Source organism: Micrasema longulum, unplaced genomic scaffold (assembly GCF_059751315.1).
Source record: "Micrasema longulum isolate JH-2025_06_02 unplaced genomic scaffold, ASM5975131v1 h1tg000692l, whole genome shotgun sequence".
Lineage (NCBI taxonomy): Eukaryota > Metazoa > Arthropoda > Insecta > Trichoptera > Brachycentridae > Micrasema > Micrasema longulum.
Genome location: NW_028277888.1, coordinates 645,103 through 670,610, shown reverse-complemented (window position 1 = coordinate 670,610; position 25,508 = coordinate 645,103). Strand labels below are relative to the sequence as shown.

Genomic DNA, 25,508 nt, shown 5'->3' with positions numbered 1-25,508 from the left:
TTCCACATAAATACAATTATAAAAATCCAGTTCAGTTCATAGAATTCAATTCATAGAAGTGCATGTTTGCGAATTATTTTGTGTGCGGATGTGTGTGTAAAAAAGTGGAGTGTGGTTTTGGTAGGTATGTGAATATGTATGTGAGTGTATATGGGTGTGAGGGTAGGTTTATGGACAGGGTGAGTGTGTGTTTGATATGAGTGAATAGAAACAACTTAAATTTATAATGCATTTTTTTTTTTTATAAAGAAACATAATTTTTTTTATAGAATAGTTTTTTAATTTTGGTTTTAAAAGTGAGCAGTTAAACATGTCTATGTTATTGAAAAATACATTATAATTAAGCGTCAAGCGAATCAGAGGAGAGTTCTGTGCATAGTTGGTGCGAACTGTAGGTACATGGAAAAGAGATATAGTCTATTTACAGTAAAAAATATTTTTTTTTGTGCTGGTAGGGACATTTTAATATTTTATTTGAAAACGTTCAAGTTTCCTCACTTCAACCTCAGGGTAATTAATTGTTCTCGATTCTTGAGCATTATTGTATAGAACAAAATGATTCCTTATTTTTGGTTTAGTTTTTAGTTTAACAACAAACGTGAAACGGACGGTTTCGATTTTCGCTTGCAATTCTCGACCTGAGTACCTATGGCCCGTTGTATTGCTGGTAAATGTAGCTTACTTCATGGTTGATAATCATATAAGGGTTTTTGTCCGTATGGGTGACTTTATTAGCTTGTGGCGTATTATTGCTCTAAGACTGTAACTAATCTTAGCCTATATTTATTTCCGTCGAACCAACTGCGCCAAGGCGCTTTTCAAACAAATGTGACCAGTGAGAATACAATTTTAAATAAAATATCGTGTTACTGACTTATTCCAAGCCCTAATTTACATATTACTTACACTTAGTCGTAAACAAGCGACAAAAACTTGTTTCTCCATTGTAATATGCTGCAAATACATTAAAATATAAAGCTATGGGAAAAGTCGAAAGAAAATTAATTAAACGACATGAAATATAGTAAAAAAGTGATAAAAAATTATAAATGCTTCTAACAACAATGAAAATTAGTATTATCAAAGGTACTAAAAGTGCTAACGGCATTTTGTTGTATTTAAAAAGTTATAAAAATAATTCTTCCCCAGTGAATTAAAATATGTAATAGTGATGGAATATTTAGCATTAGCATTGTGAATTATTCGTGAATTAAAAAAAGCAGTTGCTAATTATTGTAATTTAATAAAAAAGTTCAGTGCTAAGGGATACAAAAAATGTTTTCTTACGCGCCGTAAAAGTAAACCATTTAATTGTACTGTGAAGTTTCTAGATAAAATAAATGATAAGCATCTTAATGGACGAATACTTTCTTTAAGTGTATAGATTCATGGCTAATAATTGTCAAATAATATCATTTAACCATTTTAAAACAAATGTGTTGCTACAAGATCTTATTATTTAGAGATGCATACATTTATCTATATATTGAAGAAACAAAATGGCACAAAAAACACTGACAGTTTTCTTTTCTTTCTAGGAATAGGCCCAATATGCGAAGGGTTTGGCAAGCCAGAATGATAACTATGCCTAATGTTCCAATCGGTTCATTTATAGGCAAAACCTTGTTTTAAGGAACTAATTTGCTGTGGCAAAATATCTTTTAGTTAATCATGGAATACATTTTGCAAAAATAGCAATAAAATTAAAAGGAAAAAAAGCTTTTGCCCAAAAACAACCAATATTGAAGTTATGAATACTGAGAAAAATAACTTACTGTTATTTTTATTTAAAAAAATATTATTTTAAAACTTATATATATATTAAACAGTATTTAAACGTGTCAGGTGAGGGTAATTTTTTCTACTTACCCAAACCGTTTGATATGCACAACTGGTTGCGGATAAGGGTATGATGGTGATGATATCTCACATGAGATGAAAGAATCCTTGTGGAATGTAAAAATCTAAAAATTAATAGGACTTATGACCTATCATTGGCTTGTTTTAGTGATCATTTTATGAACTGTGTAACAAAATACAAAAAATACCCTTTATTAACAGATCCAGTTAATTTATTTTTCACTCAATTTTTGTGCGTCATAGTACTTTTATAATTTTTGTGAAAATCCGGTAACATGCTGCATTCACGGGAAACTGAATATAAAACACACTGCAGTATGTCTGAAAAGTAAAACTAAAATTAATTTATATGTTTCAGAGTGTCCATTGGCAGACTTTGGGAGTGGAGATGGAGTCAGTAAGATCCCGATGGTGTTTCTTCCCCTCAGTGGACAAATTATTCACCCTTCCAAGGAGATCAATTTTCCAGGTAATTTATCTTTAATATTATAAAAGACATAGTTTTAAATGTTTTTCAGGCAAACACATACTAAAACTGCTCAGATTCGACTCCCTAACTAAAGGAATAATTTTATGATCGGAATTTCAGTATCGAAATAATAATTTTATTCTACACGAGTGTACCCGAAAACACCAAACTGGAATTTGATGATAGGTTGTTAATGTACAAATATGAATAAAAAAATTGCCAATAATACGTTATTAAAAATCTCTGTAAATTACGACACCAACAGGAGTCAAACTAGACGTTGGGTCACGGGTCTGCCACAAATTTTTAATTCGGGTAAAAAAAAATCAGGTTTTTAGAACCCAGAATATTCTTTGTATTACCCGAACATTTTTAAACTGACTTTAATTCAATTAAATACATTTGCAGAAAATGATGATTGGGTTTGGATCGAGACAAGTGAGAAGAAAAAACACATTCAAAAATAATAATATGGATAATCAAAATCGTACTAGTCATGTTTTGCATACAAAAATGTTTGCTTTACAAATAGGTTGTACCTAGTACCTAGTTGGGCAGACTACACACAATCTAGAGAAATCTGTTGCCAAAAAAATGAAGCACATAAAGGAATTGTTATGTTTGTTAATAAACCATTTTTTTAAAAATGAAATAAATAAATATGCCAATTTTTAACAAGTTAAAATGACACAAAACTATAATATTCTACAGAAAAACAGTGTTTAAAAGTAAGCTTAATCCTATGATCCCTGAACATAGATTTAGTAAAGGATTTGAACTTTTTATTTTTGAAATGTATTATTTATAGCTTGAAAACGATAAATATTTTTTTTTGTTAAACCCTTTATATATAAAAAAAAAACAGTGGCGCAAATTTGTAAATAAATTGTAATTTATCCAATATTTTATATTTACAAAAATAAATAAAGGATTCGCATTTTGATCAAACCACAAAAAACATTTTTAAAAAAAGCTTATTTGCTATCGTAATTATAATATTAAGATTTGTAACGGAATAGTAATTTTACCCAGCCAAACAGACGATAACTCTACGCAAAACTGACCCCCAGAGGATCCGTATTCTAATAGGAAGTTAAAATTTATCTTCAATTTTACATACAAAATAAATTTAGGGTTTCTACATGAAAAAATAATGTGTTTGCATTTTTTTTCTAAACATATTCAGTTACGGGTAACCAATGAAAATACATTGAATTATCATACAAATATTCACATTTTCGTACATAAATATCGTTTATAGTTTATACCGTCACGATATGTACAGATAAAGTTAGCGATTGTAATCGCGGCCCTTTTTTTGAACTAATTGCTTCAAAATGGCCAAAACTCTTTAAAATGTCCAAATATGAACCAACAATGATTAGTTTCATTAAATTCATTTTCAAATAAGAGATTTAGAAAATAAAATAACTCCTAAATAACTCCTGTTTTCATAATATCAGCATATGTTAATTTTCTCTTTTTTTTTTCTTTTCATGGTCATGTCATTCCATATTTATATGCTATAAACTTATAAATAATTAAATAAGTAATGGCCCACGCTCAGACGCTGAAGTCTTTGTGGGCATTTTTTCCGTTTTATGTTATAGCTTAATTTTAAGTTGTATTTTTTTAATGTGTATTTTTGTAATTAAAATTCTATGTAAATATATGTATGGAAAAATAAACAAATAAAAAAAAAAAATAGGGAGTTATTTTATTCCAGGACAAATTTGTACCGTCATGCGTTAGTAAGAAACGGGTTTAGGAAGCTTTTAATATAAATCATTTAAACGATCTTTGAAAATAAAACTAAAGTATTCAAGTGTAAGAATGCATATAATAATAAATTTTCCCCGATTATTATTATGACTCAAAGCGGTACCCAAACGTTGCTCTACTTAAAAGAAACTGCAGGTACATATTGAAAATATTAACGTGCACTGTATGTCAGTGTTATAAAATACATCAAGACTCACGCAGGAAGTGCAATAAAGCTTGTATATTACACTTTTGGTGAAGATATTGGACGCAGTAAAAATACACTTTTTATTATTTATAATTTCGTGTAACTGATCCAGGTACTAGATAGGAGTTAATAGCACCCAGTAAGGATAAGGTAAGTGAATTTCCTGGAAAGAATCGTGATTACTTTATGAGCTGTCTGGAACGTCGTTGCTTTTAACATATTATGTATTGGATTTTGACGAACAATGTGCAGAAAAATTTGATTTAAGATTAACATCAAGACCCAAAAGTTGAATGTTTTTCTTTACTATTTTATCATTTTCTTCCTTATTGAACATTTAGTTTGTGTTCAAACAGCTTTTTTAAATAAACGACAATTAGTAAAACTACAATTTGTATAATAAATCTGAGTCTGTACAATCGTGTCTGAGCATTTGATAAAAAAAAATATTTGTAGGTAGATTATCTATCGGGTCTAGTACTATAGATGAATTATTTAATATTAACCTTGTTTGTAAAATAATATAGTATTTGCGCGCGTATTTTTTAAAAATAAAAACTATTTAATAAAATAAATAAAATAACTTTTTAAATACTATTTTTTTATTATTTTTTTTTCCACCGACCGGTTTCAAAGCAAACAACCTTCTTCAAACTTCAAACGTCAAGGTTTACGTAACTAATTAATTGATTCCTTTTTTATTTTTATTATGTTCACTAAATACTACACGTGGACCCAATGAATCAAGTCGTTTTTTCCTTACACGGGTGGTAATTTGATATCACTATTTTCGAAGTAAGACAGGAGAGGACTAAAAGAAATATTGTTTATTTGGTAATTAATTATTGTTTCCTTATTATGAATAGCTTTTTTAAATAAATACTATTTACATTAAAAAAAAACACACAAACTATGGATGTTATTAATTATTTTAAAATGTGTTCATGTATCAACTTTGTACTTACTCAATTATGTGTTGAACTTTGGTGTAGTTTTTGTAAATATATTTTTTAAAAATGTTATTAAATATTTATATATAACCACTTACCGACTTTTCTATGTCTACCGGTTTTGAGACGTACCCATCTCTTTGTCAGGACACCAATTAAACCAACATGCAAACCAACATCCAATGTTTGCATGTTGGTTTAATTGGTGTCCTGACGAAGAGACAAATACGTCTCGAAACCGGTAGACATAGAAAAGTCGGTAAGTGGTTATATACAAATCTTTAATAACATTTAGTAAAATGTTTGACACTAAAGTTGATGCTTTAAATATTAATAATAAATATATTCTTCCATATAATTATAGTCTAAGAAAGAAACTAAACTTGTGATAATTAAAATAAAATCATTCGAGATATCTACAAAAATCATCCATTGTACCTAGTTCCATATTTTGTTGTACTCTCATTTGGATTACTGTACAGATTTAACTTCACAAACGACGTTACTTAATAACTCTTTAAAAACACTTTAGTATCATATTAGAAAATACGTTATAGCCCTAAACGAGTGGCCATAGTGGCGAGCGTTTTGCGACGCAGTGGGGGATGGGTACGTGGCGTTAAGTACTAACTATTATAGGAAAACAAAGTATAAATAAAAATTGACATCTATCGTTCAAATTTTCTTAGTATTAGAGACAAACTTTTTTTAATTGTGCTAACGGAAAGCGGGATAGATCAAATGCATTCATTGCAATACAAAAAAATGTATACGCGCTAAATTTTTTTTTTTCTTACTTTTTTTTATGCACCACAGAAGGCCAGAAGACCCTATAACGGTGGTGAATTACAGCTTAAAAAACCCAGGCTTGAAAAAAAGTCACATTATATTTTTGTGTTTTCACCGGGAATCGAACCTGGAGCCTCCCGTTACGACACGGAGGCCACCGACGCTTTGCTTGGATCTTTTCACTCGCCCTCTTCGAGTTTAGCCGAATAAGCGTTTCACTTTGAAGCGCGAAAAATCAGACTTATTCACTGCCTAACAAAAATGTAAATAAACGCGGTTCGCACAAATAAGTTTTCACCTCAAATTCACGATGTCTAGGCTTCCATATTCTCTTTTCTTAAATGTTCTCCATCTCTGTTGTAGTATGTTTATCTAAAAAATATCTAAGCAGGTCGACTACCGGTTAAACATTAATTTCTCTAACCATGCTGAAAGTATGCAGTACTATGGAATAAACTCTCTTAAAAATCGAAGAATAATGTTAGACCAGTTATTTTTATTCAAATTAATAAATAATAAAATTGATTCTCCCAACCTACTTGAAAGACTTCCATTCCGTGTGCCATCTAGACCGACAAGACAAAATCTTCTGTTTTACACTGAAAACGCGTCAACAAACTATTTTTTACAATCTACAATACCTAGAATATGCGACCAATATAACAATATATTTACCGAGGCTGATATTTTTTGTGACAATGTATGTAAATTTAGGTAAAAAATTATAGAAATTTTGAGAGAAGCAGATATTTAACTTTATTATTGTTATTTTATACATATTTTTTCATTTCGTTTCTTTTACATTTATTATATTGAATATAATTTAAATTTTTGTATTAAGTGTAAACATTTTTTTTGGTTTGTGGATGAGTTTCTTACACTAATATACAAAGAAATTGGCAATATTTGTGTACATACTGTTTGTTTATCTATTAAAATAAAGAAATAAATAAAAAGCTCCCTAGGTGGTTAAATCCAGTCCATGTCTACGAAAATTAGAACAAACTCAAAATATTGATAGTTTAAATGTGAGTGTCCTCGGCACTGGTGACAGTGAGGAAACATTATTTTAACAAAATAAAATTAATATTTATTGTTATTGTTGTTTAAAATTAATGTTCCTTTTTGGAGGCATTAAAATAAACTTACACTAAATATTTTATTTCTTGCAAATAACACGAATGTAGTTAGTGTTTGTATGTCTATTTTATTGCCTTGAGAAAAGAATAGTCATGTTCTGAAACCGGTCGGCAAATTAGATATATGTAGTGATTTCACACGAAGAGAATATTTAATTATGTTTTTATTTATTTAAAAAAAAATAAAAAAGGGTGTGCGGTGGTTTAACTGTAAGGAATGAAGTATTAAGAGAACGGACGCAGAAAACTCCGGTGACATTTGTCATCAAACGGAGGCGATGCGGTTGGCTTGGTCATGTACTGCGGATGCCTCCTGAGAGCGTTAACCACGCTTGCCTACTCTACAAGGCATCAGGATCTCGACGTCTTGGACGTCCACTGTTCATCGGCAGTTCGTGTCAAAACTACGGGACGCGAACCTGACTTGGGAGGATGTATAAATAATCAACAAGATATATGTACATATCAAAAGTACCTGATTGCACTATAGAAAAAAAAAACAAGATCAACAAATCGTGTATACACAAATAATAAAATAGTTATCTATCTCATTAGATCGCAAATGAATATATTATGTGCATAATTAACGCAATCTCATATTCGCTAGTCATCAGTAAAAGTTTTAGCGTTAGTAGCACATGAATTATCATTCAATTTTGTATAAGATCGAACAGTGATTGATTTGAGATACATATAAAAAAGATATCGTATTCATTCAACTGAAAATTTCTGACTTAGCCTGATTTATAACATAGATATATACTCTTTTGAGAGACTATAGTAAGGCGTGACTTCAATTCGCAAGTTCGTTCGTGTCCCAAACATCGTAATAAATTGTGTACCTCAGAGGCAGACGGATGCAAATCCAAACGTCAAATGTTCAACTCAAGCCTAAAGAATCTACTTCCTATGAGTGATTTCTAATAATTTATAAAATTAATTAGTATATTCAGTATCTCAATACGTTGGTTCATTCATTATGAGGCTTACATTTCTTCAAAATCAATTTGCATGATCATAAACTGGATACGAAAATCAAAATGTCATTTCTTCAAATTCTGAATTTGCATCCGCCTGCCTCTGAGGTACAGAATGGCATTCACACTCGTCACAGATATACTCGTATACAACGAGCTGAATGCTTTGCTATTGCTAGATTTATTAATTTATTTATGCTTTTGAAGTAAGTTCATAACATCTGAAGAACTAATATAAATTTTTAATAACATTACAATTTTTTAATCAAAATTTCTCAATAACATTTTTTTTCCAATTAATTTGAAATATTGCGATCTTTTCTATCTCCTTTATTTATTCAAGTAACTCATTGTATAGCTTCGATCCCTTGTACAATGAGTTTTGAGATTCTGTTTTTCTCCACATTGATAATCTTATACATAATACATAGTCGCATATAGATTAAATTATCACAATCGAAAGTTTGAAATCAATTATTGTATTTAGTTCAAATGAAATATGTACGTTTACATTATTATTTTTATGTTTCATAATTATGAGGATATGTGGTGACAAAAAGTTGAGATAAATAGCTATTCAAACATTGTTTACCTGTCACTGTTTTGCAGTTTGTTTTGCACTGTTTGAAAGAGATAACTGAATGTCGAACCTTTTATGCCTAACTTAAATAGACAAAGTCGACGATTCTTTGTCCCGTTTTCCGCACCTCAAAACTGCACCGATTTTAAATTTAATATTAAATTCTTTCTTCGTTCCCTTTTCCAAAAATAGTTTTCATATTTATGTACCGGGCGCCCGAAGACAGCGGATAAAACGGGTATTTTACGGGTTTTTGGATGGTTCTAGTTCCTATAATAAACAATTTCATATAAAAAAAAATGAATAGAGACATGTCAATGGTAAATACGTAAAGCGTGTAAAAAAATCACTGCTCTAGAGCCATAATCCGTCGAGAAAATACGGTAAAACGTTTCTATGAAGGAAAAACAGACCGTGCTTCCTCTTAAGATTAAAAATTATTAAGTATACTTACAAAATTTTACTTTTTGATTATTTTACGTAACCATTGAAACCGGTTCGGTGTTTTAAAAAAATCATTGACTGCTTAATACACACAGACGCACCCTGAGTCCTTTAAAATTATGACACTCAACTCATGCCGAAACGCTCAGTCATGCTTAATGCGTATTAAGTAGTTTTTTAACCACCAGCCGAGTTTTGAAGTGAGCTTAACATTTAGTTCGAAACCAAAATGCCCGATTGTGTCGTAAAAGCATGTAAAAACCGTTCAGATAAACGTAAAATAGATAGTGTAACTTTGCATTGGTAGGTAGATACCTAGTTACTTGTTTATGGTTGAATTCAAAAACTTTAAATAATTCATTTTCAAATAAAGAATTCCATCACACCGTGGAATTCCGGGAAGCAAAATGGCCGATGAAATTGTGAAGGAAGCCTTGCTCCCCCTTAAATTTCAACATTAAAAATTATGATTAGTTAATCATAATCAATTACTCAGTCGAGTCAAATAAAAAAATACAGTTTTGTTGGTTGAAATCAGTTTTGGCAAGCTTTAAATTCAAACATAAACTCGATATAAAAAGTTACAGTTATAACATTTACTAGATGTATAAAGTAGATCTGTATAGAATTTTTTTAAACATGTGACCTTTATGAAATTTATTAGTTTAAAAAAAAATGTACGAAAAAAATATTTTTTTTTTTTTTTATAAAAACGTACTACTTTGGTTGACGTCACTGGTTCATATGAATTAACCAATGCAATGATATGAAAGCTGTGAAGGATATCCGGTTGGCTTACCGTAAACGAACCAATCCAAAGAACTAATAGAGAACAACCTCTGTCGTCACACGCGGAGTTATTTAAGAAATTCAAAACTTTACAAAATCACACCGCTGATTAAACGATATATAAAAATAAAATAAAATAAATTTGGGCTTAGTTTAATAGTTGATTAACAAATAAAAAAATTTAAAAAGTCACTGAACTTCCTCATTGTATGGGGAAGTTTCTTGAAAATGTATGAAAAAAAAATAGTTGATTTAAACGACGTCACTAGTTCTTCCGAATCAACCAATGATAGAATTTTGTGACCGATTTACGGGAAGCCAACTCACCAATTAGAAGAACTCACCGAGAAAACTTGTGACGTCACAGGCGGAATATTTTAAAATCGCAGAAGTTTATAAAATCATAGCGATAATAATACGATACTTTGGCTTAACTTTATAATATTATACATTAACAAATACATTTTTTTTACCACCGTACTTCTTCTTTGGCAGTGTGTAGTGCTGTGGTTTGTTTTGTATTTGGTGCTGATAATATTTTGGAGTGTTTATGTTTGCCAACGATATAACGATATTCCCTGATCAAAAAGTATCATCATCTCTGTTAAAATATCTGTCAATATAAATTCCATACTCATCTTCCCGAAATGTTTAAGATGGTTGATTGAATAACCGCATGCTTTCAAATTGTAACATAATTGAAAATTTTAAAAAACATACCCCATAATTTTGATAACCGTTGAGCTGTCGATACCTCCCTTTCCATCAAGTCCGCGTCCCATCGCCCAGTATCGGTAATAAATTTAAGAACTAATTGCACATCTTCGCCAACATGGAAATTTTCGCTGTAATTGTGAAAGTTCGGTTAAACGAAATCAAAGCTAGGCGGTTCGAAAATATAACTGTAAGTATTATACGGGTCGGAAAATGGAACTTAAAGTTAGTCAGAAATTACAGAATTCTAAACAGAAACTCTTGTTTAATTTGGTAATGTGTCCAAAATAAAACAAGTTTATTGGATTATAATTCTACTTTACTTTTTATAAAATATACCCTTTGTACCCTTAGTACATTTTATAAAAAATAAAGTAGAATTTGTACCCTTAGAATACTAAGGGTACAAAGGGTATATTTTATAAAAAATAAAGTAGAATTTTAATCCTATAAACTTGTTTTAATTCGGATACATTACCAAATTAAATATGGAATTCTACTAATTGTCTGCATACACAATAAAAAAACTCTTGTCTAAATACAAACAGAGTAACATTTACCATGTTGCCTATGTTCAGCTATTTAACTTCTAGAAAATCAACAAATGGAGGAATCGAAGAAATATGGATTTACAATTATAATCAGAATATTATGTTTCCATATTTTTAATTTATTTATTTTATTAGGTAAACAAACAGTATGTACACATATATGGCCAATTTCTTTGTATATTAGTGTAAGAAACTCATGCACACACCAAAGAAATTGTTTACACTTAATACAATAATTTAAATTATGTTTAATATATTAAATGTAAAAGAAACGAAATGAAAAAATATGTATTTAATAATAAAGTTAAATATCTGCTTCTCTCAGAATTTCTATAACTTTTGACCTAAATTTACATACATTGTCACAAAAAATATCAGCCTCGGTAAATATATTGTTATATTGGTCGCATATTCTAGGCATTGTAGATTGTTTAAAATAGTTTGTTGACGCGTTTTCAGTGTAAAACAAAAGATTTTGTCTTGTCGGTCTAGATGGCACACGGAATGGTCTTTCAAGTAGGTTTGGAGAATCAATTTTATTATTTATTAATTTGAATAAAAATAACTGGTCTAACATTATTCTTCGATTTTTAAGTTAATTTAATTTTTTCAACCAATGATAAGTCATAAGCCCTTTAAATGCATAGACCTTCATATTGTTTTCTGTAAATCGTTCTCCAACTCTATTTGAATATGTTAAATTAATGTTTAACTAAATGATTTTTTATTTTAACACATTAAATCTACCCTGGCCTCATGGTGCAGTGGTCAGCGCGTTTGCCTTTCATTCCCGTTTGTATTTACGACATGTTTGACATGAAATATTTATTAAAAAAGGTATTTAATATTTCATATTTCGTGGACTGGTATCTGAAGCGTGAGACTGATCATTTTATCTTCATGTAACAAAAATGATCCAGATACACCCTTGGTGTAATAATGCAGTACCCTATGCTCCATTAGGTGTGGAAAGGGAATTATTATATTTATAAATCTACTCTTACTACTACTACCATCACGTCATTTCCCCGTAAGGGTAGGTTCAGAGGATGGGCCGGCTCACACGCCTATCCTGACATACATTCCTAGCCCATTTCACATTCATATGTCTTGCCAAACATGCTTTTTGGTTGTGTCCGCTTTTTACATAACCAGACTTTTGGTTTGTCTCTCAAATTCTTATACTTTGACACAGTTCATATTATTGATTTGGTCTAATTTGCGAATAGATTCTGTACTTGCAGATGACATTTTTCAAAGGTTTTTCAAAGTTGACGCTATTTATCGATGAAAGCCCCGGCGTCGCGACGTTGACTGCTTTTTCTACAATACGCCCTAATTCTAGGAGCCTCTGTGACCCTTCTGTGAAGGGGAATGGAAGTGGAAGCAAAACACCTTTAAGGAACCGCTGTTGTATAGAGATATATTTATTTTATTTATTTATATATTTCACAGTTTTAAAATGTACAGAGTTTCTTTAAATGATGCTTAATAAATTCAAAGAATAATAATAACATTAGAAAAAATCAATATAAACATAAATTAGAAAAGATGCAGGTAATAATAAAAAAATTGAATCAAAAATATAAATTAGAAAATACGCCATTTATAGTAAAGAAATAAGACATAATTATTATAAATTAGAAAACATACCAATAATAATAAAAATTGAAACATAAATACACATTATAAAATAGAGCATAAGTAATTAAGAAATTAAACAAAAATATAAATTGGAAAACATACCGATAATAATAAAAATTGAAGCATAAATATAAATTTGAAAATATATCGTTAATAATTAAAAATTGAAGAAAAAAATAAATTAGAGAATATACCATTTCTAACTACAAAATTAAACATACGTGTAAATACTAGTATTAATAAGAAAAATAAAACACATGTAAATGAATAAACATAAAAAGTAAAAATAAAATATACATAAAAACAATAAGGAGATATTTGGCAATTAAAAGCAACACAATTTTTTAGTCATGAAAATAATTACAGGATGTTAAAAGTATGTATTGCTTGTGGTAGGCGGGTGTAGCTGATTAAGGCATGTCCAACATGTAATGGCAGCTTTATTCCAAATTTTTACATGGTGTTTCATAAACCCGGAGATAAGTGAAAAATAAAATATTGTTATTTTTAGGACGTATTCAAAAATTTGGCATTCGCATCGACAGTTTTAACCTATTTGTGCATTACGCTACACGCAATGTTTCGAAATCAGACAATCTGATGAGTTTTCTTATCCGTGTAATATAGTCATTACTCTACAATTTCCGAAATAACTTGGATCCAATTTGAGTTAATGCACGTTTGAATGATTATTTTTTACTTTGCGGTATTCATTCGAATGCTTTAATACCAGACACCATATATTATTACCTTGATTGATTCATTAAAAATTATAACGCGACTTATATGACTAACGCGATCCAGCCTGCAAAATATAAATAAAGTTACCATTAACATATTGATGAATTCGGAAATAAGTAAGTCATTTTGATACAATGGGGAAGTTTGATAGATTTCGAATATTGTAAATTTAAAAAATTCGAGGGCGAAGCCCTAAGGCTTCTACGATATTATTGAGCGGAGTGAACTGTAATCAAATTCAAAATAAGTGAGTATCCTCGACATGCGCTATGCAGTGTCAATCGGTCACAGCCCCAGTAAATGAGTTGTATTAGGAAGAGACGCCACTAACCTCATCTTCATTCTTGATGGACTTGTCAGATCCGACTTGACACGTGCGAGCGGCACTAACACGATGGCAGGCCTTACTCTGGATCGCAATACTGGTGGTTGGTGGAAACAAAGTTTTATAATGCGACACACATTCAACGAAATAAATGCGCAATGTACGACACGAGGTCTTAATGTGGCGGATGATCAAAGGATACTGAGGTGGGAAGTGAACAGTGGGTGGGTAAAAGGATGTGGAAGTTATGACAATACTTGACCTATGCATACCCACATAATTCGCAAGCACTTAACTTTACTGACCTGTATTTATACTAAATAATGTATTTTTGACAATAGTGTTTTTTGTTTTATTATACTTTTCTAATTATAAATATATTGAATGAGGTTCATGAAATATTATTGTTCAAAGGAAAACTCCTAATCTACCGGCGGCGGCGCCGCGATTATGGACGCTATCTTCATCGGTACTTATCGAGATGGTTTAAACCACTGATTAGGGTATTTAATATATCTGTGGTTTAAACTAATATCGATATTTAAAAAAAATTCCATGCTTAAAACTTAAATTTACTTTGTAGATAAAATTTAAGATAAATTTTAACTTCCCGTTAAAATAAAGGAGAGTCCAACAAGAGGATAGGTCGTGGAATCTATCACAAAGGCGAAGAAATGTCAAATTTTTGTGTCTTGTAAAATACCCGAACATTGTAAAGCCATGACCCGGATTTCTAAAGAGAGATCAGAAAATTTGTTGAAATCGATTTCATAAAAAGAAGGATAATTCAAATTGCATAATTGTAAAATAAATTTATTAGTACGTAGTCATGTATTTGTTTATTTTGATCTACACATAAAGATGTCTGCATTAAAATAGTTTGTACCTAGATAGGCAAAATTTGTCGGCCTCGTGGTGTAATGGTCAGTGCGTTAGCCTGCCATGCAAGAGGTCTCGGGTTCGATTCCGGACATGGTTGATATGAAATATTTATTTAAAAAGGGTGTTTTCACACTAGAATATTTCATAGTCCCTGGGCTGGTAACTGAAGCGTAAGACTGATCACCTTGCATTCATGTAACAAAAATGATCAAGGAACGCTGCGATTGGTGTACCAATTCAGTGCCCTATACACCATTAGGTGCGGATATGGAAAATGATGATGAGATAGGTAGACTACATAATAAAAATCCAGAGAAATCTTTACCGAAAAATGTTGTAGGTAAAGAAACGAAAATGTTACTTAACAAAAAAAATATTATTACAATTTTTTTTTTCTTTGCAGATATTGAAAAAGCTGTTTGCGCCGTTTCCAGTGCGCAGTTTTTAACTAAAACAGGGTGGAGTGGTCTTCGGGAAGCTACAGATAACGATGTACCCTTTAGTCTGTACAGGGATGAAGGAAAAACATTTTTAATGGTAAATTAGTCATAGAAAAAGTATGAAATAAATTAAGACAACTTAATTTATGATCTCGTTTTGGTTTAAGTCAGAGCGTTTGCGGTTTGATTCCTGACCTGGTTTTTTATATAACCATACTGTACATTAAAAAAAAATATATATGCCTGCCATTTTCAACGAGTTTGAAATAACTCTATTGTAAAATGGTTTTAAAATAACTCACTATTATGATATTCAATGTTTCACTTTTTAAAGTAACCTTGTAATATTATATTACGAAAACGCAGCTAAACAAGTTATCTATAGTAATACTTTTTTACCGCGTCAAAACGTGGGCACTCACCCAAAACACTTCAAAAAAGATCGAAGCCTTTGAAATGTGGTGCTACATGAGGATATTAAAAATTTCCTGGGTGGATAGAGTCCGAATCGACGATCTTCTCCGATGAATGGAAAAAGATAAAGAGGTACTGAAGACCATAAAGAAAAGAAAACTTGAGTACTTTGGGCATTTGATGAGAGGCGAAAAATATAACATTTTACAATTCATTCTTCTGAGAAGGATTGAAGGAAGACGCAGTGCAGGTAGAAGGCGCATCTCTTGGCTTAAGAACTTGCGCGACTGGTTCCATTGCAGCACTCAGTCCTTGTTCAGGGCAGCTGCCAACAAAGTGAGAATCGCAATGATGATTTCCAACCTCCATTGGGGAGAGGAACGATAAGAAGAAGATAATAATTATAATAAGAATATGATAAGAAGAAGATAATAAAGATAATAGTAATAATTATAATGTTGCATAGTACAGAACGCCAGGAAATATATAAAAAACATTGTTTACATCGTGATCGCTAGTTTCTTTTTATTTTTGTTGTCATCTTTATATATATAATTATCTGTACGTATAATGTCACCGTACTCCTCCTAAACGGCTTAACCGATTTACGTGGTTTTCAGAGAAATATAGATCTTTGCGCTGTGCGTGTTCGTAGATTAAAATCTCCAATCGAATATGTAAAAAAAAGTTAGAAGCATAAATGTTTTATTCATCAATCTACCAGGGTTGCATTCGAGGAGAATGCATTTGCAAAAAAAGGGAAAGATGTTGTTTTTTTTGTGTATAAAAAAAGTGTGTTTTAAATGTTTACCGACAACATTTGTGTTTGGTGGATCTCAATCAGATTCCTTCCTTAAATTCCTTATAATTTCTACCCATTTAATTCTTTTTATTGGATTTTTGGTAGGTAATACTAAAATAATATTAAATTCAACACATTTTTCAAAATCGTATTCCTGCATAAGTACACCCCTTTGTTGGTGAGACGACCTGAGCTTGACGTTTGCAAAAAGAATGTCATATTTGGAAAAAATATTTAATTTATGTTTTGGAATTCGACTATAAACAAGTACCTAGTTAAATTAAATATTGTTGTAGTATAAACAATTTTTAGTTTTGGAATTTAATCACAAACAAGTATCTAGGTACCTAATTATCAATGAAAAGTATTTTTCCAAGGCAAGCCAACGTTCAGGCACGACAACGTCTATCGGGTCGGCTAGTATCATATATAGCGCTTGATACATTTATTCATGCCACTTAGAAATTAATATACTTAAAGTTCCCGACTTGAAATACCTATATCATGCACTGGCAAATTCTGTGTTGATTTACGGTCTAATTGGTTGGGGAGTCTGCACAAAAACCACCCTTGAACCGGTACCGATTGCACAGTAATTTTTAACCCGAGTAATTTTGAAAATAACATTTCGCTATCCAAGTGACTTGGTGTTCAAAGAATTCAGAGTACTAAATATTATTCGACAGTACATATTGAGAACGGTAGTGGTTACACACATAAATAGAGACATAGAGACCACAACCATAATACAAGATACTCTAATAGGGATCTGATACTAAGTGAAGGGGTCAACACTATTCTGGCATCGAGACAATTACGTAGGCAAAAAGGTCCATAACCTTTTGCCAGAATCGTGAAAAGACGGGAGTGTTGTCTAGTTGCGGAAGGTATTGATCTCGCTATTTCATGACATTGGTCGTAGGGAGTCAGAAAGGTTGATGCATGCTGCGGATTGGAAATTCTTACTGGATGTCAAAAATAAAATATGAAAAAAATAATAATTTTAAAAAATATATATACAGATGGCAATCATTAAGTTTCGCTTTATAAATAAATTGTCTATGTTTTATAAATGTATGTATGTGTATGCGCAAGGGTGTATGTACGTGTGTGTGTATTTACATGTGTATATATGTGTGTATATATGTATTTATGTGTACGTGTGTATGCATATGTATCAAAATGTGTACACGAATAAGTTTATATTTTATTAGTCTGTGCTTTTTATTAATTTGTTAACTATTATAATATATAAAATTGTAATTGCCTAGCTTGGAACGGGGTATGTACCCTTGTTAGCTGGGCAAAGTGAACGTAAAATTGTATCTTTGATAAAAAATGTAAAAAAAATAAAAAAAATACCACTTGTGCTGTAAATGTTTTTTTCTTATATTAAATGAGCGGATCAAATTATTCCAGTGGCGGGGAAGTGAACCTAGTCGGGAGCGCCTAACAGGAAGGGCGGTGCTGGTGAGGTTGGCTTGTTGGGTGGGGCCACGTCTCCTCATGCCGTGTGCTGCCTTCAGGGTATCTGGTACTGCGCCAGAAACTCCGAATGGTAAGAAAGAACCAACAAAATAACTATACGAAAATAAGAAACAAATGTTTGTCTCCTTATAATTTACCGGAATATTTTTAATTTGTAATCTAAAATTCAAAAGCGGTAATCAAGTGGTTGAACCTTATTTTTATTATGGAAAGAGTTTGAATGAATTCAAAAAGAAATTTTATGTGAAGTGTCAGATATTGTAAAAAGATATGTAATTAAAGTAAGTGTAAATATTACTTTATAATATAAACTTATATATCATACTAATTGTAATATAAGGTAACTTAAGAAAGCAATAAACGTAAAAATATTTTTAAAAGTATATTGTCAAGTGTCCTTGGCACTGGTAAACCCTAGAGAGGTCACATTATTTTTATTGTTTATCTTTATTCCTAATGGAAAAAAAAGAAATGGTTCAAAGAATTAATTAAATTGGACAACTTGATAATTATCATTTTTATATTTCACACTACTAATTTAACAAGAAAAACACTCGAAGATGTTTTTAAAAAATATCTACAATACCTAAAGTGGCGCGAGGTCCGTCTGGCTCCATATTTATAAAGAAACATCTGTTTGTTCACTCGGTTCACTCCATACAAGATTATTTAAAATCAAAATATAAATATATTTTTTTTGGACTTTATAATGTTCCTTATATAGCTTTAGTATTAAGGAAAAAATGGATTTAACTTTCTTTGCGTACGTATATATTTATGAAATATTTCAATATTTAACAAATTACAACAGGGATGGAGAATACCTTAAATATGGAAGTCAAGGCATTTACAATATTTTGTTTAATGCCAGTAGTTATACACCTTTTTCGTCCATACGCGTGATTTGAGTACACTTATCCTTTATTTCTATAATAATATACACTTCCAATAATAATTTTCACGTAAAATTTTAAGAGGCAAATTGCAATAAATAATCTATCTAATATACATTAATCAAAATACGCAAAAGAATATCATACTTTTTAAAAGAAAAGTTGTTTTTTAATAAAATTGATCAATACTTTAATATGTTTCCAGACATGAGTGAGGTGTTCTTCTCTCTGGGGGCCAGTCCCGATACCGAGAGCCCCCCTTGGGGCACAGGACCTGGCATGGGCGCCCCCCTGTTGCTGTGTGCGCTAGTGGCCACTCTGTTGTATGCGGGGGCGCTCTTCATGTACCTGAGAGCCAGGAAGATGAGACTCGGTTCCAGAGTTGACCAGAAGATAGAGGATCATTCTGTCATAGACATGGTATGAACAATGTTTACATAAAAAAATATATAGAATGAATTCTTATTATTTACCCAAATGTAAAATTTTTATATCATTTCCGAAAAGTAGTAGTCCGAAGGCAAGTGGGATTTGAACCTTGGACTTGTGACCTTTAAGTCACTACAGTACCACTGAACTGCAATTTGGTTATTATATATCTGTACCTTAGAGGATAAAACACGGAAGTCAACTTTTTTCAATAATTGAAAGTTCTTTATCGATTGAAAATATTTCATTTGGATCAAAAGTTATCATGTTTTGGAAATCACACAACCATAAAATCGTGTTTCTTGAACAATTCATCCAATTTGACTAGTGGTTTATCTTCTAAGGTAGACCATAGACCATCATACCATTTTTCTAATACCGGTTTTTTTTCGATATTACAATTATTCCAAATATCGGAAACCCGGTATTCCGATATTTTCTCCACATTTTTAGTAAATATTTAATGAAAACATAAAGACCATAATGTTTTCTGCTTTGTCGTATTCAGTTTTTAGGTTAAAAATCGTTTTAAAAGATAGAAATCCTGGAAACAAAAGTGTTTCAAAGTAAATCAGCAATAATTATTTAAATTAACCGTTTATTTTTAATGTCTTCAACTCCAATTTAAACTTAGGTAGGTACATGTATCTTAAACGCGACAGAAACATATTGAACCTGACAAACACTTACATTCCTAAATTACACACACTATGTTAGGTTTTTTTAGAATTACGAAAGATGAAAGGGACATGAAATAGGAATTCATGTTTATTATTTTTTTTGCAGCCAAATACAAAAACCAACCCGCTTCTATCATTGGACGCTTTTCTGAAAGAAAACAGAAGATCCTCCTGCGACGTTCATAGTGAGAAAGACGACTCCATTTCCAGAGCCTATTCATCTCAATCTTCTTCCAGAACAGACTCCCTCAACAGAAGAAACGATCGAGATGACGAGGAAAAAGAAGAACAGTACGATAACATCAAGGTAGAATAACAATCGTATTACAGTAAAATTTATTTATTTTATTTATTTCATAAATTTATTGCAAAAAAAATGTATACATACTTAATAACAGGGAATCTTTATAAAACTAAAAAATAGTCTCCATCTAACATGGCTCAGCCTGTTCCAAGATGGAGATTTTTTATCTTTAGAGCATAAGTAGTCCTATTCTAATAAAAGAATAACATAAAAAAGAAAAACTAAAACTACTTAATTATAGATGCCTAGCTAATCAAATGTAAGAAATTAAAAATCGTTATTATGCAAATTTAAAGTATATATATGTGCCAATCATTCATGTTACTTAAACAAAAATAATATAGTAAAATATATAATAAAAAAACAATATAAAGCAATGAAATACATAAAAAATAATATGTGTACCAATTATAAAAAGTACTACGTGTTTTGATTTATATATATTTTTCAAAAAAATCTCTCGCTACTCTATTTATATGTGCAGTTATTATTATTTTGAAATTTGTTTTACATTTTGAGTCTTTTATATTTGGTAATAAATCATTAAATATTTTTGGAGCAATTACATTATATTGTTTTTACCAAAGGCGGTTGATACAAATGGGACAATACAGTTAATTTGTGTTGCTGAACGAGTGTTAATTCATCCCACATTTAAGATTTAATTATAAAATGTTTTTTCAATATCATCTCTTATTAAGGGAATAAATATGATATTAGTTTTTCATACAACAAACTTACTTAAATACCCAACTTTTAGCATTCTGTAAATAGTTTAATTAAAAAAACATAAAAAGATCCCGCTAATTACAAAAATGAAATTGTCTTTTTTATTTATGTTTAGAATGCAGCGTTTAGAGGTGTTGTGGCCTCTTTTCAGATCCACAAATTTAACCTTTTATGAACAAATATACACTTACAAAAAAATATTCATAGTTTATAAAAGATACGCGTTATTAAGAATTTAAGTTTATTGCTTTTAATACCCCCTATCACTGTCAGTACAACTCAGTCAATATAGTCAATTTGTCTGTCACCATCAATCTAATTTTCCCTATTCTAACGCTGATAGGGTATGTTAGTTCATTAGCTTATTAATAGACCAGGGGAACTAAGTCTGATCGGGCAAACTAGAGCCGCCACCACCTCTCCACTAGCCAAGTTCGCAGTTTATCAGACGCCTTGATTCAGGCATTTACCAACATTTAAGTCACGCTTTTCGAGAGAAAAACCTAGCATCAACCTATCCAAGACCTATCGACGACCTATCCAACCTAGTGAAGACCTAATAATCAACTTTATAACCACAAAATATGAAAACCCAATCCACATTCACATATGAGGACAATGTCTTTGAGTGTCAATGGGAGCAACCTAACCTTATAACCCAAACGGTATTTAAAATTATAAATGAATAAAATGTCGTTGTTTTAGCCCACCAATGTGACTGTCCACCGCGTGGCCATCGCCGTTATGCATCCATGTCCCGTGTCCAGTTACATGACTCCCCTGCAGCAGGCCATTGCTGAGAGACGACCGGAACTACACGTAGCCATTGTGGACGAGGCTGACCATACTATGGAAAGGACTCCAGCTCTGCCTCCTCAGGGCAACACCAGGCGGAAGCTGTACTTCAATCCCGCGTTCCTGGAACCACAGATGCTGAAGGTAGAGTACAAATGACCTTATTACTGGTGTGTTTATATATTTCTTGATAAAGCCCAATAATGAATAGTTTTCAGACTAGGTATCTACATAGTTCAATTTAACTTTTCTTTATGTACATAATTTTTGATCATATTATTTGATGTTTTCCTATAATTTTCCCCAATTTATTTCTTATTTTCAAATTTTATAACAAAAATGATATTTTTGTTTTCAGGTCCCACCTCCAGCTGCCATAGAGTTTTTGACAAAAATAAGAGAAGTGATCACACTGGCTAAAGAAAAAATGAAAACAAAACGATTTGTACAAATTTTACCAACTATAAAGGAAGAACATTTCTGTCCTTCGATTGATTTAAGTATTTCAGGAGAATTATTCAAATCTAAATACACAGCGTTAAGTCTCAAAAGAGAAAATAGCAGACGGAAAAATAACTTCTGTAGTGGTTGTCCTGGCTGTATGACGTCTAACAAAAATAATAAAACCTATCACAAGACCCTTTCGGAAAAGAAATTCTGCAAATCATGTGTATCAAGTAACACAAAACAGAGCATAGTGAAAAAATGGTTAGATGACGTTCCTCTAATTGAGTCCTGTGAAGGTGATGATTATCAATACGTAAATCAATCGGTTACAAAAATAAAAGGAACACCTAAATCTATAGAACCATCAAAAGGAAAGGATGTCAATAACTCTTTTGATAGGAAATCTGACTCGGAAAAAAGTAGCAGTAGTACCAAATCAATTCAACAAAAGACATTGAGTAAATCCAGGAAAAACATGCCTCCTCCACCCGCCCCACCTCAAAGATTGAGTTCCGTTTCAACTGATGATATAAAGTTACCCAAAAAAGAAGAAAACATAGATAGAACTTCCGTAGAGCTTAAGAAAAAAGACGAAGATGTGATTGTTAGGTTAATACCGCCAGAGTTAAAGCAAAAAATGAACGCAGTAATAAATGAACTGTCGCAATTCCGAAGAGTAGATCCAATTTTACCAAGAATTGCCTCACCTTTTTCTGAATTTGCGACACCGTTTCTTCCTAAATTAGTTGTACCTGTTATTCCAAAAGTTGTAATGCCAGAAACTTCAAAAGTTGTTAAAACGAGTATACCCGATATAAAATTACCGGAGATGGCAGAAATAAGAACAGCATTCAAAATGTTAAAATCAAAATCCAAATTCGAAGCAGACAGTCTTGAGAGAAACGGTTCAAAAAGACGCGCTTCATTGACAAATTTAGATTTTGTTGACATCAAACATGATATGCATCGAACACACAAACGCAGATCATCTATTATTGCCATGGAAGAACTAGAGCCGATGAAAAAGATTTATGAAATGAATTCTCGACTATCTAGAAGTTATCAAGGACTTGACTCTACATGCGAAGCACTAGAAAATATCAGTAAACGAATATTAGAGGACGAAAAAACAAAACCCCGGAGTTATGCAATACAGAGAACGAATTTAGTGAGTGAGGTATATATTAACGATTATGTAAATACAATATCATCGGCTAGCGATTCCGACATGTCAACGTCAAATCAAAGTTTGAATATCAAATACACTGAACCCGAAACAAAACCGGGCCAATTAGTTATAAAGGTAGATAGTCCTACTAAGAGAAGAAATATCAAAGATAACGACAATTTTGATCCGGATACTCTTGATAGAAAGCCTGAAAAATTAAAACTGTGTAACGTATCTCATATAAACATTTCTGATAACTCTAGGAATGTCGAGAAATTTTTCTTAAGATCATCAGGAAGTTTTAAAACAAAGTCATTAACGGGATTGGAAACAACAGAAAATTTAGAATATCCACACAATTTTCAAGGTTTAAACTATAACACACCTCCACGTGAAATGTCTTTCAAATCACCATTTTATACGCAAAATGAAAGAATTGGCATATTACTCGGGACTCCGGAAGCAAGTTACGAAAATTGTGTTTTCAATCCCGCTAGTGTAAAACGTTCAAGCTTTAGATCACTTAGCGAAATTTTTTTAGAGAAAAAGGAAGAAACTAAACCTGCCTTGCCCCCGAAAATTGCCATAGGAAAGAAATCAGAAAATCTTTGGAATAATCAAAACACGTATCGAGTCCATTTGCCAAATAAGGATAATCGTGTAAATGATAAATCAAATACGTCTTCATTGAACTTCAGAATTACCAGATCTGAGCCTGCTCAAAGAAACATACATTATTCCGAAGATAGTCTTTACACCCCTAAAATTCATGCTCCAAAAGTAAACAAAACCATAAGAAATTACACGACATTTAGAAGTATGGATTACAATTATAATCGAGCACCAGACTCTACGTATCTACCATCCGATCCTAACTACGAAAACTATTCCAAATACGATGAAGTTTATCACAGATCATTCAAACCAATAGATGAAGGAGATGAGTGCATCATCAAGAGTTCTAAACAAATTAAAGAAAGAGATAACTTTAGTATGAAACGACCACTAAGGCGTTCTACAAGAAACAGGCCAAAGCGAAATCAACATACTAAACATCACAAAACTGAAGATTCGGGGTACTTAAGTTCCGATTCAAACGAGTCGAGACAAAAAGGCAGGTTTGTTTTACAAGTCAGAGATAAACACGAAAATATGAAAGACATCGTATCTGATACGGATGATTTAGAATCTCTTGGTGACGCCAGAAGTGAATCTGGAGGAGAAAGTATAGAAACAAATTCCGTTTTCTTCGGGAGTTTTAGGAGAGTTTCAGCCTTAAAAAAATTGCAAGAGAGACTCGGAAAAGAGGAACCAGAATACATGAATGCTTCGAGGACAGAAGAAGATAAAGAAACGAAACGACCTATTTCAATAATTTCACCCCGTGGAAGATTAGCCGCGCTTGATGATTTATAAGTCATGTAGATTAAGATTTTTGCAAAATAGTAAATATTTTATTGTATTATAAATAAAGACATGACATCTGTATATTTGCTCAAAAAATAATTAATTTTTAAGTTTAACTACTTGCACCGCAATTTAATTATTATCATCGTCTGTTAATTTTTGTAAAAATGGCATTTAATTAATAATTGAAGGAGAGTACGACAAAAACGGAATCATTTACAAATTATTTATTTATGGACTTGGTGTTTATTAAGTAAAACTTCATATTATAATTTAAAAATTAAAATCAAACACTGATTTGAGTCTACTTTATCTTATTTTTAAACACAAAAACAAAATTTGTTTTGCCTTGTTAGGGCATTTACCTTGCCTTACCATTAACTATTGGTTTTTCCCACAAATATCATTGTCCCATCAAAAAAACCTTCAGTACATCTAATCTTCACATTCATTTGAAAATGCCTTAACGAGGTTGACATATTTATTTAACACATTTTTACATACAATCACTAAAAAAAATTACTAAAATTCTACTTTTAACTAAAAAAACTTTGAACAGACAACAACGAGCTCATTGCTACAATCGTTGCATTTTTAGTGTTTTTTTGTCAGCCGTGATCCCATATATTTTTTACAATTTATAATACGAGGAGCCATATTATATTCGTTTTGAACATTATGGGCGTTAC

General features: G+C 31.4%; 1 protein-coding gene across 2 annotated transcripts in view; it reads left to right on the top strand.

Annotated features, from left to right (window-relative positions):
- LOC148279624 (uncharacterized) overlaps nucleotides 1-24,919 on the top strand; it is a 199,718-nt gene extending 174,799 nt beyond the window's left edge. For both annotated transcript variants that reach the window (XM_088229673.1, XM_088229674.1), the window contains 7 exons: nucleotides 2,219-2,329; nucleotides 15,227-15,360; nucleotides 17,899-18,037; nucleotides 19,066-19,280; nucleotides 20,076-20,276; nucleotides 21,708-21,941; nucleotides 22,156-24,919. In XM_088229673.1, coding sequence (XP_088085799.1) covers nucleotides 2,219-2,329; nucleotides 15,227-15,360; nucleotides 17,899-18,037; nucleotides 19,066-19,280; nucleotides 20,076-20,276; nucleotides 21,708-21,941; nucleotides 22,156-24,828 — 3,707 coding nt within the window. In that variant the 3' untranslated portion in view covers nucleotides 24,829-24,919. The remainder of the gene's footprint in view (nucleotides 1-2,218; nucleotides 2,330-15,226; nucleotides 15,361-17,898; nucleotides 18,038-19,065; nucleotides 19,281-20,075; nucleotides 20,277-21,707; nucleotides 21,942-22,155) is intronic.
- Nucleotides 24,920-25,508: the final 589 nt, after the last annotated feature.